A 19929-nucleotide genomic window follows, 5' to 3' on the forward strand; every position below is an offset into this window, starting at 1 on the left:
CGGATGAGGCCACAGTCAACCGCCTACACACGGACAACCAGGTTCTTCCGGGCCCCAGACTTCACCCTCCCTTTGCAGAACCTCCGGCCTCGGTGTCTCCGGCACTCTCTCCAGCTCAAATACAGAAAGTGTTGAGGGGCAAGAAATGTCAGAGGCGCGGTTAAAGACGTGACCCCCTGGGGAACGTCCAGGAGGAAGGAAGCCGATTTCTCACCATGCCCACCTACCGCCATGTATGAAGAGCCACACCTTGGTTTGGTTTTGGACAGAGCTCAACGCCAGGATGATGAATGTGGGTGTCAGAAGAAATTTTAAATGCTGAGACGCACACTTCAGGAACGTGTCAAGGCACCTGGATTCATTACTCGGAAAAATTCTTTTACGTTAGGATTGGATTTACTACACGCTATACACACACACTCACACAGTGATTCCCTTCCAGTAAGAGCTTGGAAAAATCAGGTTTTTTCATGGAACATCTGTAAAAATGAAAAAGCCAGGACAGTTGCTTTTGGTACGTTTTTCCAAACTGCCTTCAAGGGAGAGAATCCCCATGCGCCCTCCCACCCAAAGGGTGCGCATCTGCTGCTGTCCAGCCAACATCAGGAGCAGCCACTCAAAAAGAGTCTGCCCATCTGCTGGGTGAAAAGTTGTTCACTGTGGTTATTTTCACCTGCGGGTGTTTCATTACTAGTGAACATGAATTTTTAACTCGTTACTGTAGAGATACCGTGAGGACACAATCGTAAAATGCTTACAATGTACCTTAACCTGGCTGGTGTAGCTCAGTGGATGGAGCGTGGGCTGCAAACCAAAGGGTCGCCCGTTCGATTCCCAGTCATGGCACATGCCTGGGTTGTGCACTGGGTCCCCAGTAGGGGGAGTGTGAGAGGCAACCACACACTGATGTATCTCTCTTTCTCCCACCCTTCCCCTCTCTCTAAAAATAAATAAATAAAATCTTTAGAGAAAAATATGTATCTTAAAAAATTTGTTCCAGCATCATTTGTATTAGCAATAAATATTAAATTAAAATTTACAAAATGGAGGAGAGACAATCTTAATAAATATTGCTTATTGATACAGCACAATGCTAGCAGCCACTAAAATAATAAAGTAGATGTATAGTTATTGACATGCAAGACATTCATAATATACTTTTAATAGAAAAAAGGCAGGCCATAAAATATTGAGTACAATCCTATTGTTTCATGAATTTATAAATGCATGTAGAAAAAAGTCTGGATAATTACACACCTAAAAATTAACAGGGATGGTCTCTAATTTATAGGATTTTTGTTCTCTCTATTCTTGCCTCTGATTTTTCATATAATAAGCACTCATTATAAGAAAAAAAACAACTTAAGCCCTGGCTGGTGTAGCTCAGTGGATTGAGAGCAGCAGGCCTGCGAATCAAAGGGTTGTGGTTCGATTCCCAGTCAGGGCACATGCCTGGGTTGCAGGCCAGTTTCCAGCAGAGGACGCACGAGAGGCAACCACGCATTGAGATTTCGCTCCCTCTCCCCTTCCCTTCCTCTCTAAAGATAAATGAATAAAATCTTTTAAAAAAACCCTTAGTTTTCTGTAAAAGACAATCATATTAAAAGTGGTTTTCAGTTTTTCTCCTTTCTAACTTTCTATAACAAATGTTTTATTGCTTAAATTAGAGGAAAAAATTCAAGGCAAATATAATAGGGCAGAAACTAAAATTTTACTATATTAAGGCAAAAGTTCTCAGTGAAGACATAACAATTATACAACCGTAGAGACAGTAAGAAGAAAAAATATGTATGAAGTGAGATAGATCTAAGAGCTATAAGAAAAATAGAAGGATGTAAAACAAAAAAAAAATTTAAGCCGTAAAATATTTCTGTAAACCCCTGGAATATCCAGGATGCAAACTCTGATTAAAATACAGAGAATTGAATAATATATTTGAAAACCTAGACAAAAGAGGTAAGTTTTAGGAAACGATGAAAAGCCCTTTTCAAGAAAGGGACTAGACACCTGAACTCCTCTAGATTTTGAAGAGGCAGGTGAATTCCCACGTCATTTAAAATGCTCCAAAGTCACTTGGCAAAAAGGCACAGAGCTAGACCAGTCAGTCAGAGGCCCTGGGGACTGGGAAGGAAACATTTTAACCAAGAAATGGGTCGCGATGTCTTCTTACTAACAACGAACCACCGAATACAGAACTTTTTTTTTTTCAATTCAAGAACTGGGTGACAAATTGGCACAGGAAACACACCCTGTTTCCCTCTCACTTCCCCACTTCCCTCCCTAGTGGTGGAAGGTCCCCAACCCCCCCTTAGACTAGTGGGCCCATTAAGTAAGCCCGCAGGTTTCCACAGGCTGCTGGCCACCCCCCACCCCGGAGGAAGGCCCACACATCACAGCCAAGGCTCAGCAGTTAAGAGGGCAGCCCCGGGAGCGACCCCCACAGAGCAAATGACTTCGCAACACCCCACCTCGGAGACATTAGGCACATACATCAAATCCGTCAGCCTCTGGGTAAATAAAGATGCGCCCCCGAGTGTCCACCCCAGCCTCGCAGTGAGATTCACCCGGGGGTGATATTTCACTGCTATTGTCCTTGGAACCAGTAAATATTTGTATGGAAAATATTATGCAATTCCCTGTTTCTGTTATTCCTGCACTGCTGCTTTTTCGAACCTAAACCATTTTTTTGCAAACGTACCTTTATTTTGGCAGCCACCCTTTGTCTCCGCTGGTGGTGGTGGTATTTCCCCCCGCCCCCCCAACATACTCTCAAGCTTTCAAAAACATTTATGGAAGCTGTGACTTTGAAATGAGAAATAGTGTTTCCCTTCACAGAAAAACAGACTCTGAATTTTGCAAGGTGGCCAAGACATACTGGGTGCATTGTTGTTTGGGGCCTGGAGGCTCTGTGGGGAAGACACTGATGGGGAAGATAAGAGAGAGTCGGCTCCTGCCTCCCGCCGGGCCGGGAGCACAAGGCCACACCTACCTGGGCGGGCAGGGCTCCGTGTTGCAAGCCTGGCTCATGGCCGGAGGACGGTGGACCCTGTCACACAGGGTGTCGTTGACTACCTGCTGGGTCTGGATGTGTAAGCACACCGCGATGGCTTCCTGATGGCCTGGAGGTCGGAACGAGGGAAAAAATGCAAATGACTTTGATGGGAAAAGAAAAAAGAAAGGAAACCGAGTTTTAGGGTGTCTGGCTCTTCAGCCACGGCCCTTTGGACTCTATCACGTGGGTGACGGCTGCGTTTCAGAGGACACGTGGGAGCAGATCACGCATCTTCTGAAGTCCCCCACCTTTGACATTCTCTGGGGCACCTTTCAAACTCAGCCCCCGACTTCCTCTCCCAAAGACACTCCCCCTGAAACACCCAGGAGCATCCCTGACTCCCCATCCAACCTTCAAACGTGTGTACCTTCCACAGGCACTCAAAGCTGGGAGGTCCCTCAAAGGCGTTCCTTGAAAAAATACGCAAGTTTCCCTAAGAGGGAGGAACGTTGAGATCAGCTGCTAATGAGCACCATTCTCTCTGTGTTGTTACACAGGGGCTCAGTTTGACCTACAACCTCTGTGAAAATTTCTACTACGGTCTGACCTCCTGGGCACCGTTACTGCCATTCGCCATAGGTCTGCGCTCTACCTCCCGGTGGGGAAGTGCTCGGGCGTGTGCAAGGGGCCGTGGAGTGGAGTGTGTGAGTTTGCTGTAATCTCGTGAGGCCAAAGAATAGCGTCAGGTTGGCCATGCTGTTTATTCAATAGTAAGGAAAACGGGCATTTAGAAAAGCAAAAAAAAAAAAAAAGTGGTAGATTAGAAACTAAAAATTAGATTTTCTGACTCCCAATTCACCAGTCTTTCCTTCGGCCTCCAAGGACTGTGAAACACAGTGCCACCGGCCAGCTTCCCAAAGCAGGGAGCACGCCCCGTTCACCTGTAAACTGTCACCGAGGTCCCTGTGTCCTCTGCGGTCACACGAGCTGCCTGACCCCAAAGCCCCTGCCTCCACCTCTGTTCTTCGTCCATTGCGATATAAGGGATTCTTGGGAAATCAGAACTGAACAAAACCCAAATCTAGTAACAGCCACAGACTACGCTAGTGGAAATACGTAAATGTATCCAGTTGCATGCAAGAATGCGTGTTCCATTGTGTTATAATATTGTGGTTCTTTTCCCCAGGGCCACGTTTCAATCCAATCATTTTATAATATTTTATAGGGTGCAGGATGGGCCAAAGTATATATGAAATATGATTTGTGATGTTTAGTTCTTTTCTCCTGCTTTCTTCGTGTGTAATCTTAGGTTCCTGACCATGGCACCATACCATTTCATATCTCTAAGCATCTTTCATAAACTTGTTTTTTTTCCCCAAAAAAACCCTCACCCGAGAATATATTTATTGATTTTAGAGAGGAAGAAAGGGGAGACATAGATAAATGCATCCATGAGGGGACCTATCAATTGGCTGCCTCCCTCACGCACTCCATCTGGGGATTGAACCCGCGACGTTTCGGTGTGCGGGACGATGCTCCAACCAAGCTGGCTGACGGGGCAAGCTTCACTGATTTTTAATCCGAGAAAAAGAAAGCAACCATGCACATCTATTTTACCTCGTATTCAAAATTCTTTTGAAAATAGAGGCTATGTTGGCGTGTTTTCTGGAGAGCAAGTGGGTGGACCTCCAAGCGCCAAAGTTACCTCATTTTAAGCTTTTGGGATGGCATTTTAGAACGCTCACGACAAACGTCTCCATCTTAAAGAAAGTTACTCCAGAGAGAGGACACATTTCACAGATGACGTGGAGTGCTTACTGACGCAGGATGGGTTCTCCAAGGATGAACATGAGGGCATCTCCCATCCCACACGCCAGACCTACGCTGGGATTTTAACCCTTCACACTTCAAGAGGTAGAAGCAAAAATGATAAAAATCGGTTTCCTTCATTTCATACTTGACAAAAGGTGGGTAGTAAAACCAGGAAGCACCAGAAGAGGTGACAGGGCGTGGCAATGTCAGCGACACCTCTTGAAGGAGTCCCTTGGGGAGATGAGGTGCCACTCCTCACACTTGGCCTCCGACTCCCACAGGGTCACAATCAGACATCATTATATTTTTGGCAAAAAAAAAATATTCAAAGACTTCATCAAGAAATGAATGACGGAAGGGTAGAAACACAGACTCTCAGAGGATAAGCAGAGCCCGTAAATGAGCGGAGAGGCTCCCTGCGGTTGGTGGAAGGTTAGCGTGAATGGAGCGCCTTGCAAACCCGCCTCGGCTAATCAACACACCAGACAACAGGACACACACACAGTCAGAGGCACCCAGAGCACCGGACACGCCTACTGCCAGGGACTGTAAGATGCTGCCCAGTAGTTCACACGCCAATGACACATCATGTTGACACATCATGTTAACACATCATGATGCATTTCAGAAGCGGTGACATAAACAGGGAAAAGTAACTTGAAGAAAAAAGTTATGTTGACTTAATCACCAACAAGCCTTGGGCCCTAGAAATAGATGTAACACACCTTCCTGCAGCACTTAATGGAACAATAATAAAAACCGATCCTACACTGGTCTATAAAGAAACTGCAATAATTTCCAAAAGCCAGAAGTTGTAACATTCTCAGACCACAGCAGCGTCCAACTATAAATGGATAACAAACTATTAAACCCTCCAAATGCTGTCATGAGAATTTCTAGGAAGTCATTCCCTACGAAACTCTGAGGTCAAAAAGAGTAAACAGATGACACATTCATTGTGGCAAGAAAAAAAAAAGGAGGGAAGCGTAAAGCAACCGGAGACTGGATGAACAACTCTTGATAATAATCGCAATACCTTCATGAAACGGATGACTCTTTTCTCAAGAAAATCTAAATTAGAAAATTGACTTAATAACTAAGAACTAGAATGGACTACTATAACAATAAGTAGTGAGGGAATGGATTTCAAAATGAGGGGCAGCTTGGGGGCCATGATCCTTCCCCTCAGTGCTGCCCCCAAGAGGGAAAAAGAAGAACTGGATTGAGACAGGTGTAGGCGCCAGCTCTCGGAATGTTTTAAAACAGATCAATCCATGATATACATGATTTAAGACTACTGAAAGGCAATAGTCTTTGGAGGAACTCCAATTCAGCTTACACACTACTATAAATCTGTTTGAGAATATATCTACTTCACGTAGGGTTGCCTCACATGATGCTATGTTAACACATCATGATGCATTTCAGAAACAGACAAGACACACACACACGTAAGTGTGTACAGACTGTACAGATTTGCACTCAGGGCCAGAGCGGGCAGAAGAGTGAGCACGTATTTCTCTCTCTGCTGATGGGCCAGCATGCGAGGGTGTGACCCCCCAGATCACGGAAAAGAAGGAGGCACAGCAGCTATGCCGTGAACCCAGGGGAGTGTTCGAGAACAGTGCCATTCTTGACACCTAAACGCAAGCTTCAGAGCACTCAGGACAGGTGAGTTCCTTTCCCAAACCGGCGGGGGAGACAGCTGGTAAAGATTAAAGATTGTTGAAAGCCGTCTGGCCCTACAAACGGCGCCGTAAACATCCACGGAGCCTGAGAGGAAGTGACCGATTATGTCAAGAGTCGCTGGAAGGAACCACAGCGAGAGGCCAGTCACGATGGGAAGGGATTCGAGGCGAACAGAATGGCGGCTGCTAATGTACCGTGTCGGGAACACACCTCCCCAGGAGGAGCCCAGAATGGGCCAAAGGCTGGCTAGTGCTGCGCCCTGCTAATGGAGGATACCTGCATTAATTGACGTCATTCAGGTACACACACACACGCGCACACACACACATACACACAAAGACATATACATGCAAAACCTGGAATTAGATACCAGCGCATCCAAGTCAGCAGGGTGATACAACATCTGTCCATTCGCCTAGCAAATCGTTCACACACAAACATTCACACACGCGTGACTAGAAACAACCAGGCAGGGGCCCCCGCCTCCCAAGCACGCAAACCCACGGACACTCGGGTCCGCCCTGGCCGTTCCCCCATCTGGGCGCCTGCCCCCCAACTATCAAGGCTGCTCCCACAGCGGTGCTGTCCAGGTCATCCCCTCCCACCCTCTCGGGCTAATGTGTTGATTCCTTTGCCTTTCACTGTCTTTTATTTTTTAATTTTTGCTTTTCAATTGTAATTGACACGCAGTATTGGTGTCTAGGGGCTTCAGGCGTCCAGCAGAGCGGTTAGACCCTGTACCAGGTGGTCCCCAGATTTTCCCAGGGCCCGCCTGGCCCCATACACAGCTGTTACAGCATGATCGGTTACAGTCCCTGAGCTGTACTTTGTACCCCCATGATAATTCAGCCCACTCTCTGTAAAGGGTGACAACAAAGTTGTTCATTTTCTGTTCTGGACTGTGTGATGGCCGCTGAACCTCAGCTTCCCCCACTGTAAAATCTCAGTGAGTAGGTACCCAAGGCTCATTTTTAAAAACTATTTTATTCATTTACTTACAGAGAGGGGAAGGGAGGGAGGAAGAGAAGGAGAGAAACTCCTTCGACTGGTTGTCTCTCACACGCCCCCTGCTGGGGACCTGGCCTGCAACCCGGGCATGTGCCCTGACTGGGAACTGAACTGTGACCTTTCAGTCTGCAGACCTCAGTCCACTGAGCAGTACCAGCCAGGGCTCACTTTTAATGATACTATCCGAGGACCAGACAAAGGTCATTCTACTACCCCTGGGGGTATATACCCAAGAGAAACGAAAACGTATGTCCATACAAAAACTGTGGACATGAATGCTCAGGGCTGTATCACTCATACCACCAAAGACACGTGAGCAGCTCAAACGTCTGACGTCTGGATGGCAAACAGAATGCGGACTCTCCGCACCACAGAAGACTATTCAGTCTTTAGAACAAATGAGGGCCAAGTCTCACTGCCTCAAGGGTCTGCCTTGAACCCACTGCAGTTACACAAAAGCAGCCAGTCGCCCAGGGCCATTCTGTTTATGGGGAGTGACTGCTTTACAGGTACAGGGTTCTTTTGGGGTAAAGTGTTCTCAAATTGATTGTGATAATGTGTGAAATATATATTCATAAAGCTGTTTATGGGGGGGAATCATCACAGAGGGGTGAGCCATCCTGGCCGGCGGGCCAGCCCCGTGGGCACAAGTGTCATCGCCCACCATTCTGGCTGCATCAGGCTCCAAGGACGAGAGCTCGAGACTTGCCCGGTGGAGTGGCAACTCGCTGGTCGTTCTCCTTGGGCAACTCCGAGGGGCGTGCTGAGGTGCAAGGACCCAGCATGCCAGTCGGGAGGACTGAAACCGGGGTGACAGTAGATGAAGCTGTGATTCCATCAACAGCAGCCTTTCAAAGCAGCCGTGAACCTAGATGCTTCCTGAGGCTGGGGTCTGAGGGAGGGCTGCCTGGGGCACGAGACTACCTCGGCCGGTCAGCTCTGTATTTTCCTGTGTCTCCCACGATATCAGTGACTCCATTCCCTGTCTCTGTTATGCAGCTGTTTCGGCCAAAGAGTATACCTTTTTATGGAGTCAGAATACAGTCCCACGATCCTGTCTCCTTCTAGAATAATTCCAATAAAAAATAAACAGAAGGCACTGTGTTCCATTATTTGAACGGCTTAACCTCCTGTACCCGTTTGCTCATTTGCATATTTGCTTGCATAAGTTCTCAAACCACACACACACCCCTGTCCCCCGAAGCGAAGGGTCGTGTACCTCCCAAACAGGTGGCAGTGCAGGGGGTAAACCCCGCGTACTCCCAGTGGTAAGTCATCCCACCGTCTGCGTGGTGGAGGGAGGCGTCCGGCTGGAGGGCTTCGGCGGGGCCGTCCTCGCAGGCCTGGAGGAGGCACGGCCGCTCGGTGCGCGGCCTGGGGCCCTCGCACTCCTCCTCCGGCAGCTCCGTCTCCGCCTGCGTGAACGTGAGCAGCACCCGGCACTTGACCTCTCGGACCTGCACGCCCGGCCCGCAGGTGGCGCTGCAGGCGGACCAGGGCTCCGCAACGAACCTGCGGAGAACCAGGGGGGCAGTCGTGAGGTGCAGGGCCACTGAAGGAAACGCGACAAGCATTCCGTGTAGGGAACGACAGCGACGTTCATGCGGAATCCAATCCACTCAGAATGCGGTGCATTCGTGGATGCTCGACGATGGACTTCAGAAGTTTTCAAACCTTACTGGCGACACAGAGAATGTCTCATCACAGAGAAACTAGTTTTGCATCCGTTCTATGAGTCAAATCCGGTGCCCTGGTATTTGCATAACACCATTAAGATGTGGTAATAAAACCCTGGCTAGTGTGGCTCAGTGGATTGAGCACTGGACTTTGACCCAAAGTGTCACTAGTTCGATTCCCAGTCAGGACACATGCCTGGGTTGTGGGCCAGGTCCCCAGTAGGGGGCGCAAGACAAGCAACCACACATTGATGATTCCTTCCCTCTCCTTCTCCTTCCCTTCCCCTCTCTCTAAAAATAAACACATACAAGTCTTTAAAAGAAAAAAAGTTATGACATGTTTCACTTCCCAATGCAAACAATTTTTTAAAATAAAATAAAGATGTAATAAACAATTCTGTAGCAATAACTTCTAATCTGACTTCTTTTATTACATGGAGACTTTCACCAATATTTAGTCAACAAATCTTTTTTTTTTTAGATTTTATTTTATTTATCTTTAGAGGGGAAGGGAAGAACAGAGGTAGAGAAATATCAATGTGTGGTTGCCTCTCGCCCCCTGCTGGGAACTGGCCTGCAACCCAGGCATGTGTGCCCTGGCTGGGAATCGAACCACGATCCTCTGGTTCACAGGCTTGCTGCTCTCAATCCACTGAGCCACACCAGCCAGCGCTTAGTCAACAAATCTTTATCGAGTTTCTCCTTTGCTAACACGCAGGGATTCACTCATTCAATGGTCTCAAATACATATTCAGAAACCACACTGTAGGCTGAGCAATGCTTTCTGTACAGCAGAAGAAGCTTTAATTCTCTTCCTCGTAACATATAAATATACACCAAGCATCTGAGGCTTGCAGAAAACATGAGAGGAATGGCCCACTCCAGCGGAACGAGGCATTCATTTCTGTCTCATCCTGAATTATTACCCACTAAATCGAGGACAGCCAAAAGTCCAAATCCAGCCCACCTGCATCTGTAACAGCCTGCCAGCTAAGGAGGAATCGTGCAGTTCTAAATGGCTGGGGGAAGAAAGGATAATCTTTTGTATTGTGTGAGGAGTACATAGAATTCCAATTTCAGTGTCCACAATCAGTGATTTATTGGAACGGAGCCTTGGTTGCTTATGGCCGGTGAGTCTGCAGCAGACACTGACTGGCCGGCAGAGCGCGGAATATTCGCTGTCTGACCCCTTTACAGAAGAGGCTCCCTGATCCCTGCCCCGAGTTTAAAGAAGAAGCAGATTCAGTGGGGACGTGTACACGTGAGAGACTCTGAAGCAACACTTACATCGTGGGATAGTAACAAGTGTCAGGGAAAGAGTTCAGTGACAGAGTCAGTTTGGGAAACTTCGGGCCCCATAACGCTGACAAGGCTTATTCACTACAAAACTTTCCCAAAAGAGTATGATATACGAAAGCACACTGTGAATTCTCACTGGGGAGCCACGGGGTCCATCACTGAAATATAGGTGAATACAGCCCACTATTCAAGGGGCAATGTGGTATCAGCGATTCCAGAAAATGCTGCTGGGATGTTGGCTTAAGATGCAATAGGGCCCGACATTTAAAAGCATCAGTAGGTGGGCCTCAGATGGTGGCTCAGTGGGTTGGAGCATCATCTCGTCCACCACAACAAGGTTGCAGGTTTGATCCCCGGTCCAGGCACATGTGGGAGGCAACCAATTAATGTATCTCTCTTACACTGATGTCCACCCCCCTTCCTCCAAATCAATAAACATCCTCAGGTGAGGATTTTAAATTAAAATCTCAAAAGATGGGGCTGTAAGGGTCTCCCAGAGTCACCAACCTTCCGCCCCAGACGAGGTTTCACCATAGTAGTCACGGTGGCGTGTCCCCACCAGCAAACACGAAACACCACGGCCGTACGTGAGCCCCGCAAAGCAACACCCATCTTCCTGGCCCCCAATCCCGGGGTTTAATAACCAAAGGCAGGAGCCCTCAGGAGTAAGTTGGGAATAAAGAAAGCTTTGGTCAACGCACTCATTTCAAAAACAGAGACGTCAGTGGAAATGCATGGTGGATGATGTGCAGACTTAAAAAAAGCCCATAAATCTCAGATGCGTCATCAGAGGTTTGCCTCCAAGACCCGCTTACTTTCCCAGCTGCCTCCTGGCGGCCACGGTCACCCCCTCCCCTCCACACTCAGTGCCTCGGCACCCCGGTACAGCCATGGGGACCAGCTGCCCTGCACGCAGCCCCCAGTCCCCGACACGCGGTTCTTCTGACACCAGGTGCCCCTCCGAACGGCAGGTGGAGGCCCCTCCCTCCTAGAAAGCCGTCCCTGACCTACGCACCTCACAGCACCATCAGGTAATCGCTACCTTCTCTGTCTCCCCAGCACGCGCACCCCAGGGTGGGCGAGACCCGAATCAGGTCACCCGACGTCCAAGTGGGGCTCTCCCTGGTGTCCCCCGCCCCGCAGAGAGTCACTGGCTGCCACTAACCAGCTCTGAGATGTGGGACCGTGTCTTCGTCTCTGTGTCCCTGGGCCCCCTTCTCCCTGGAGGGAGGGCACTAGTGCCGCCCCCGGTGGGGTCCTCGTAGGAACGGAGTGGATGAACCCCAGCGGAGAGCCAGCATGCGGCCTGGCACCCACGAAGTCCTCACTGTGAGCGATTATTCCTGTGCCTGTTCGTGGAACAGACTCCTGAAACAACCGCAGGGGGTTTTAACACACGGAGACGCTCACAGGGCAGAGAGGGAAATACAGGAAGCACCCGTCCTCCATCTGCCCTACGTCCCTTCGTCTTCGTGCGCGGGAGGCTGGAGAGGGGGCCTCCCCGCCCTGAAACCTCCTCCCCAAAACGACGAAGACTCCGGGGAAGGACTTTTCAAACAATGAGGAGCCGTACCAACTGTCAACACATTCCACAGCTGAAAGCTAAGAAGGTCAGAACTGCATTTCCTTGGCTTAGCTCTATAAGCTATCGTTTTTATTTTCCTAATTTAAAAAAAAGGAGGAAAAAGTGCCTTTTGAACACGCACTCCCTGTGTAAACTCAGAGCCCGGGCCACGGTAAACCACAGGAGCAGAAATATTTATCTTCCCCGGGGCGGTTTGGCAGGCTTTGCTCGGAGCGGGGGTTGGAAATATGGCTCCGTTCATCTTCTCCTGCGTTGTCAACGAGCAAGCATCCCCAAACCACAAAAGACAGTGCTAATAAAAGGATGAACTGGAAGCTGAGCTATGCTGCGGTTTTGCTCGGAAATCGAGGGAATGAGCCGTCGGAAGGGGAGGGAGGGAAGTATAAACTTCACACTGGACAGCCAGGAACAGGAGACCAGGGCGCAGGGAAAGCTGAAAGCTGCGAGTGGGGCAGGTGCTGTGGGCTCTGCCTACCTGCCGTGGAGAAGGGAGTGGGAAGGACACACAGCTGCGCCCAGGGAATGTGCAGGGGACACACCCATGACAGCTACACAGCATCGCCCTTTCCCAAGTTCATAAATAGAACAGTCTTTTAGACCCTGAAGGGGACCCTATTGGATCCAGTGGTCCCCAAACTTGGAGGCACCCCCCAAAGTCTCCCGAGATGCTTTGCTAAAAATGCTGGCGACACCTGTGTAGAGACCAAAAGTAGAGCAGAGATGCCCAGGGGCTGGGAGAAGGCCGAGTTAGTGGTGCCCGGCGAGGGGGTTTTGTTTGAGAACAAGAGACCCAGGTGGGACGCAGCGCTCTGGACTGCGAACCCGAGGACCCTCCGTGGGAGACCCTGCACGCTCCCCTCCAGGTGCGCCCCTTTTCTTCATAGGTTCCTTCTCCCGCAGAATCACAGGAGCTGGGGGCTGCGGTTCGCAGAGCGGTGAGTGTATAACACCCTTCTCGTACCGCTGGGCGGTCTGGAGCCGTTCACTGGCTTGTCTGAAGTCCTTATCGTCCGTTTACTATGTTTAGGACAGCCAGAACCTCGCGTGGAAAACAACCACAGCCAGACACATACCACCCACACTCCTTCCTGTCAGCCGATCAGGGCTCACTCACCACAGACAAACCCCCATCGTCCCATTTCCTCCGAGTTGGGAACCGATGTCTCCGGGCTCTTCCACATTCCCTTCTCTGCCCTCTGAGGAGGGTGATGCCCTGGAATTCGCTGGAAGAGGCCCTCCAGGGACCAACAGAACGGCCCTTCCTCAGCCCTCGCAGTCGGCCCGGGGCTCTCTGTGAGGTCGGAGTGCTCGTGGCCGCGTCCCTCTGTGGCCTTCACAACAAGAGGCCTTCCCCAGGGCCCACGTCTTCCTCTGTTCACATCTGCTCCTTCCGATCCCCCGTCTGCCCCTGGGTGCCCAAGCGTCTACGGTGGGCCCAACACTCTCCTCCCTTCGGTCAGTTCCTGCAGGGTCACTCACACCACGGCGTCCACAGCGTCTTCTGTGGTCCGGGCGCAGAAGCCCGCGTCATGGGCATAGTAGCCCAACACCCAGGGCCCGCACCTTCAGAGGCACGATGTCCCTTCAAGGAGCAGGGACCCACGGTCCCCAGGGGCTCACGGGACCACAGGCACAAGGGACACTGACAAAGGAGGGTGTGTTCTGGAAAGAGCACTGAGGTGGGTAAGGCACCTCCAAACCACCCCCCATGAACACGGCTGGCTCTTCGGGAAGGCTACGAATGACGAGCTCGGCACAGACAGCGCTCTCGGGACCGGCTCTCTCCGAGTCTGTGGAAACCTGTCACCCAGGATGAGGCATAGATCTGTTTTGGGTTTTGTTTTTTTTTCCTGTTTCCAAAAGCGGAAAACTAAAGGAGGCGTATTTTGGTTCGACGGAAGAGAAATCTCGCTGACCCCACGCAGTGACCTTCTCTGGGTGACGCTGCCTGTGGGGGGGGGTGTGGAAGCAGAAGCCCCCACCCTGAGAAGGACGGCGACCCCACGCCTGAGGTCCCTCCCCTCCGCCACCTGGAGCTGCTGCCTCGGGAATCGGCACGCAGCTGTGCCATGGGATACGAGGTCCCATCACACGCGTCCATCGCCGGCGCTGCCATGCCCCTCGACGCCTAGGGGTCTCAGGGCACCTCCTCTTGTTGTTACTTCTTTTTTTGTGGATTTTAGAGAGAGGGGGAGACAAAGAAGAGGGAGAAAGACACACACTTGTCGTTCCACTTTTTTTATACATTCACTGGTCGGCTCGTGCAAGCGTCCTGACCGGGGATAGAACCTGCAGCCCTGGCATTTGGCAACGACGCTCTAGCCAACCCAGCCGCACGGCCGGGCCTCAGAGCGCCTTTGATTCTGGCTCTTTTGGCTCCTCCCCCTCTGCCCCCGGGGTGGTTCTCGGATCGACTCTTCATTCTCAATTTCCACCCAAACGCCCCCAGTCACACGTGGACAGAAGCCACTGGAGTTTTGAGTGGGAATGGGTCCTGGAGAGATTAAACCTGAAGAACGAGACACACGGCTATTGGAGACTGGTCTGAGGTCATGTAGTAGAAAGTGGTGGTTCTACGCTGCACACTCGGAAGCCCCCCACTCTCACTGTGGCCCCCGGGCAGCGCGGCTTGGGTATCATCTGATAACGATTCCAGCTGCCCTGATATATTCCAATGTAATTGTTTTTTTTTTAAGTAGGTAACCTCTTTTTTTAAGGTTTTATTTATTTATTTTTAGAGACTGGGGAAGGGAGGGACAAAGAAAGGGAGAGAAACATCCATGTGTGGTTGCCTCTCATGCGCCCCCTACTGGGGATCTGGCCTGTAACCCAGGCATGTGCCCTGACTGGGAATCAAACCGGCGACTCTTTGGTTCGCAGCTTGAGCTCAATCCACTAAGCTACACCAGTCAGGGCCCGAGGTCATTGTTTTCACAGAGATGGGCCATGACCTAACCTTGTGTTTACCGCTGTGAGGGTCCTCGGTGAAACCCTGTGCGCTCATCTAGACCCAGGAATGATCCCCTGTTTCTCCATTGCAACAGACCCCTGGGGCTGCCCGGAGTTAAACAAGACCGTTCTTTCTCATGCTTCTCACAGATCCTGCCTGAGCAGGGCTGCTGAACTGTGGGACAGAGAGGACTTCCCGCCGGCCCGGGCTCTCTGGAGTCTGCACAGCCAAGGCTGCTTGGATTGGAAATGTTTCCCTGAACTGCTGTGAGGACGCAAATCACATCCATCAAGGGCACTGGCCGTGCCTGGGGCACTCCCATAAAAGGCCCTGGGACTCACATTGGTTCTTCTGTTGCTATTCTCGTCTCTTCTAGCTCACGCGCTTGTTTCAACCACGGCAGTTTAGCTTCCACGGGGCTTTTTTCTAAGAAAAAGGAAAGAAAGAACATAAACAACAAGCTTAATGATCGTCAATCACCCAGGGAGCTGGCTACGCAGCTGTGAGTTGGTGAAGACGCCATCCGTCCAGGGGTCACGCTCCCACAAGGTGGACCAGCCGAGCCCTTTGCCACGGGACAAGGGGGGGGCTTCTGGACTGAACCCAAAAGGGCCATCATAGATTTCTTAAATTAACACATAACCGAGAGGAACCAAATGAGCCCATGGCCCAGTTGCACATACTCTCCAAGTGAACCCAAAAACGCCTCTTCTAACTTCACACCGACGTGCCCTTGGCACATTAAATGAGGTCTCGCTTCTACCAAGTCAGCTGGCTTTCTTCAGCCACAAATTCTTTTTTCGAGTGAAGGATTGAATAGAGAAACACAAACCACACAAAGGTTGGGGCGGGGGGACCAGCTGTGCTAAGGTTTTACTCAAACTTTCATTCCTGCCCTCGGTGCCCGGGGAGGCCGTTCAGGCGACAGCTCCCGTGCAGGGCGAGCTGGGCCCTCTTCTGTCTGAACGCCCCTGAGATGCAAAGGGAGAGGCAGCCTGGCGATGCAGGGAAACCGCACACACCAGCCAAGTGGCCGTGGGGACACCCCGGGGTGAAGAAGGAAGGGGAAGAGACGTCCGTGAGGAAGGCACAAAGTCAGTGTCTGCCCCTTGGCAGTGGCAACCCGAGACTCCTCCGGGAGACAAGCATTCCTGCGTAAATACTGGCCGACCAGCTCGTCAGGAGATGACGGGTACGGATCGAAAATTCGGGGAATAACAAAGGAAGGTTGTACCATTCCCTCCGAATGCATGAAGGAGGACTCCCCGGCTCCAGCAGGTGAAAATAATCCCTTTCCCACTCCCAGCAAGAAACTGCGAGTCGTCAGGGTTGGTCGTGCCTTGCTAGCATCTAGGGGGACATGTGGTCACGAACAGAGAGGAACATATATCGGAGAGATGATGCTAAGACATCCTACCCGTGGGCGCTACCTGCTTCGGCCAATGCACGTGTCACCAATGGGGCTAGAAAAGAAATTCTAAATGTATCTGTAGATCCAGACGGGGAATGGGAAGTGTTCGCTCCCTCCGGGGCAGGCGGCAGGACCCGAGGGAGACCACATCAGCCCTCCCTCAGGAAACGCCGGTCGCAGCGAGAGGCACGTATCAAACACCAGGGAAGGGAGAACAGTAACAGCTTCCTGCTCTTCTTCTCCTTCATCCTCTTCCCTGGTTTTTCTTCAAGGCAGACACTGCATCAAATTATTATATGTGCCCTGAGAATATGGGCTGAATCAACAATTTAATGGGTCCTTCTAGACCCTGAGACGCACCGCCTACCTACCTCTGGGTTTGTAGCACGGGACGGGAATGACACACTCTTCCTTGATGTGGGACTTCAGCTGCGGGTTGCAGCCGCCCACGTGCTGGCCACGGTGGTCGATGCACAGCACCACCCGGTACCGCAGTCCCCGGCCGCAGGTCACCGTGCACTTCAAGGGGGAAAAGAGAAGCCAATGACACTCTTGCTTGCCAGGAGACCCACAAAGGCTCCGGGTCTCGCCAACTGCCTACATCAGTGATTTTCAACGGATGTGCCGCAGGAATTTTTAAAACATGCCCTACCTGACTATTCAGTCAGGGGCCCTGACCTCTTTCGGCCTTCAACTGTCAAAGAGAAAAATGACCACAGCCAACACAATAATAGCCATCGATGTGAAAGCCTCGTCTTGAACTGTAAATATACAAGTCTTATAATAGACTTGCATCTTATTGGGTACATCGCATAACAAGGTTGCATCTGGTTGGCTAATTCTTGGTGCCATAAAGCCTTATAAACAAGTACAGACACCTGATTTTTTTTTTTTTAAAGACACTTTAGAGCAAAAAGGGTAGGTAATTACTTTTTTTTTTTTTTGGTAAATCAATTAGATCGGCAAAAAATATTTTTTGTCAGATTGGCAAGAAATGCAGTTTTGGCATGCCTCGGGATTTTATAATTAGTTTACGTGCGCAATGGGATGAAAAAGGGTGAAAATCACTGGTCTTCATGGATAGTAAACACAGAAGGTGGGGTCACAGCGCAAGCAAAGTTGGAACTCCCCGAAGTCGTCCTGCTCCAATCAGTGTCCTCAAATCTGGTGCATCAGTTACATGACATGATTCAAAACAATTTGTGAAGGGCGAAGAGCGTTTTCTAAACCATCCATTTAAATTCTGATCGACCACACTGCAGATCCTCTCTCTTCTCCGGCTCCAGACGTTGTTCTTCCAAAGTTCTTGTCAAAAAGTTTAGGGAAAAATACTGTGTGCCTATCAGGCGGTTATAATTAGTACAAACATTATGCTGTATCCTCTAGATATATGTGACATGGATGCTGCCAGTTTTTTTCTTGAGTGACTTATTTTTCATTTAGAAGGTACTCTTGGTCATGAATGGAGTATTTTCATGTTGTGGGAATCCAATATGTCTTCTCAATTTATCCACATGTTGGTGAGGAGATGTCAGTGTGTGTGTGATCTTTTTAAAAATTAAGAGACTTAACGTTTAGGACGATCTTAGGCTCACGGGAAAACTGAGCAGCTAGTTCCAACACCCCCCAGGCCTCCTCACCATGCATACCTCCCCCCGTTACTAACACCTCGGTTTAGGGGGCGTTTGGGTATCATCACCAATGAACCAAAATTATTGATACATGATTAGGAACTCAAGTCCAGAGTTCACATTAGGGTTGTCGCCAGCTTTAAAATTTTTTTAAAATTTCTTTTCTTATTCTAAATAAACAGTCACTTAGATACCCGATATTTGTGTTTTCTATTCTTTCTTCTTAAAGGCTTTTACTTTCAATATTTTATTTATTTATTTTTACAGAGCGGGGAAGGGAGGGAGAAAGTGAGGAAGAGAGACACCCACCAGTCACCTCTCATGCACCCCCAACTGGGGACCTGGACCACAACCCAGGCAAGTGCTGCGATGGGGAATGGAACCAGCGACCTTTCGGTTCACAGGCTGACACTCAATCCACTGAGCCGCACCAGACAGGGCTGTTCATTTTTTTCTTAACAAGGCTCCTCGGAACCGACAAAGCTCAGGACTCCCTAATTCTGGATCCACCCCGGGAGAGGCAGAGCCCTGCAGGTGTGGCCTCACTCGCCCTCCCCGCACACCTCACACTGAACAGATGGATACAGCCCACGACCCAGGGACCTTGCTCAAGGTCACACGGTTCCTAGGAGGCAGAACGGAATTCCACCCCAGAAACTGCCGTTGCCAAAACCATGACTTTGCCACAGCCTCGCAAAGCTCAGAGGTTCTTCCCGCCGTCTGCCTGGTCACAGGTGAGTTTCAGAGGCAGCAAGAGGCCTTTCTCAGGGCACACACGTTCCCACGGAGGGCGGGACCCCGGGAAACCTCCATCATTAACTTAGTCCAAGGGCACCCTCTTTAAATGCTCGGAGCATTTCCGCCACGGGAAATTAAACTAAATTAATTTTCATTGCTATACATTTTCTTGGCCAATAGCCTTCAGCCAATCGAAGACTTTACAGCATAAAGGTACATTAATTAGGATAAACTCCTGTGAGAAGAGTGGACCGACAATGAGTCCAAGAGGGAAAAACACAGAACATACGAATTCTCACGTCAAAAACGTGTCCGCGTGGTTTTGAAGTGAAAGACGGCAAGACTGGAATCACCGACCTTCCAGTGGACACACTTTTAAAAAATGCTTTAACGCGCGATTTTCAAACGTCGGCATGGATAGCATAGTAGCAATGACCCTTTTTTGGATACTTCTTAATTTAAACGTGATCAAATTAATTTTAGGTCACAATCTAAATATATACGTGGAGGGGCATGTAATTTTCCAAATCTTATTTTTTTTTTTAGGGAAAATGTGAACCAGAAAGAACCGCGGACTCGAGGCCGGTATTCATGGAGGTCAGGACAGCGGCCCCAGCTCACCTGCGACCAGTCCATGGCCACCCACTTGGGGCAGTCGAAGAGGTTGCAGGTCTGCATGACCTTGGGCTTGGGGGCGTACATGCACTTCCACTCCTCCACCTGCAGCACCTCTCCGTGCAAGGACTCCTCCACGCAGACGAAGCTGCGCCGCTGCGTGCCCCCGCCGCAGGACACTGAGCACGCCGTCCAGGGGTTATGTTCCCAGCTCGAAAGCAAACAGACGACAGCACGTTATTTATGGGTTGGCGGCACGCCTCTTTCGAGCCGGTGCAAAGGACAGTGAGACACTTGTGGTTCAGCTCGGAGAGCACGGGACCCGGAGGGTTACCACCTGAGTCTCCACGGCCACAGGCACCTAACATCTCCGACCCCCCCCAGGCTGCTGTCGCGTGGGAACAACCCACCTGCCCTCGTGACCTTTCATGAGACCTTGGTGAGGGTCAGGTTAGCTAAGCACAGAGTGCGCAAGCATTGCCAGCTGCCCCTCAACTATGAAATACTACAGGGCACTGTTACT

At 50.1% G+C, this 19929-nt stretch overlaps 1 protein-coding gene across 5 annotated transcripts in view; it reads right to left on the bottom strand.

The window, feature by feature from the left end:
• ADAMTSL3 (ADAMTS like 3) overlaps positions 1 to 19929 on the bottom strand; it is a 143075-nt gene that overhangs the window by 36596 nt on the left and 86550 nt on the right. For all 5 annotated transcript variants that reach the window (XM_053658971.1, XM_053658968.1, XM_053658970.1 and 2 more), the window contains 5 exons: positions 19413 to 19617; positions 16794 to 16941; positions 15353 to 15437; positions 8721 to 9013; positions 2990 to 3119 (listed from right to left, as the gene is read on the bottom strand). In XM_053658971.1, coding sequence (XP_053514946.1) covers positions 2990 to 3119; positions 8721 to 9013; positions 15353 to 15437; positions 16794 to 16941; positions 19413 to 19617 — 861 coding nt within the window. The remainder of the gene's footprint in view (positions 1 to 2989; positions 3120 to 8720; positions 9014 to 15352; positions 15438 to 16793; positions 16942 to 19412; positions 19618 to 19929) is intronic.

The sequence above is a fragment of the Artibeus jamaicensis genome, unplaced genomic scaffold (assembly GCF_021234435.1).
Source record: "Artibeus jamaicensis isolate MK-2021 breed Jamaican fruit bat unplaced genomic scaffold, CSHL_Jam_final scaffold_612, whole genome shotgun sequence".
Taxonomy (NCBI): domain Eukaryota; kingdom Metazoa; phylum Chordata; class Mammalia; order Chiroptera; family Phyllostomidae; genus Artibeus; species Artibeus jamaicensis.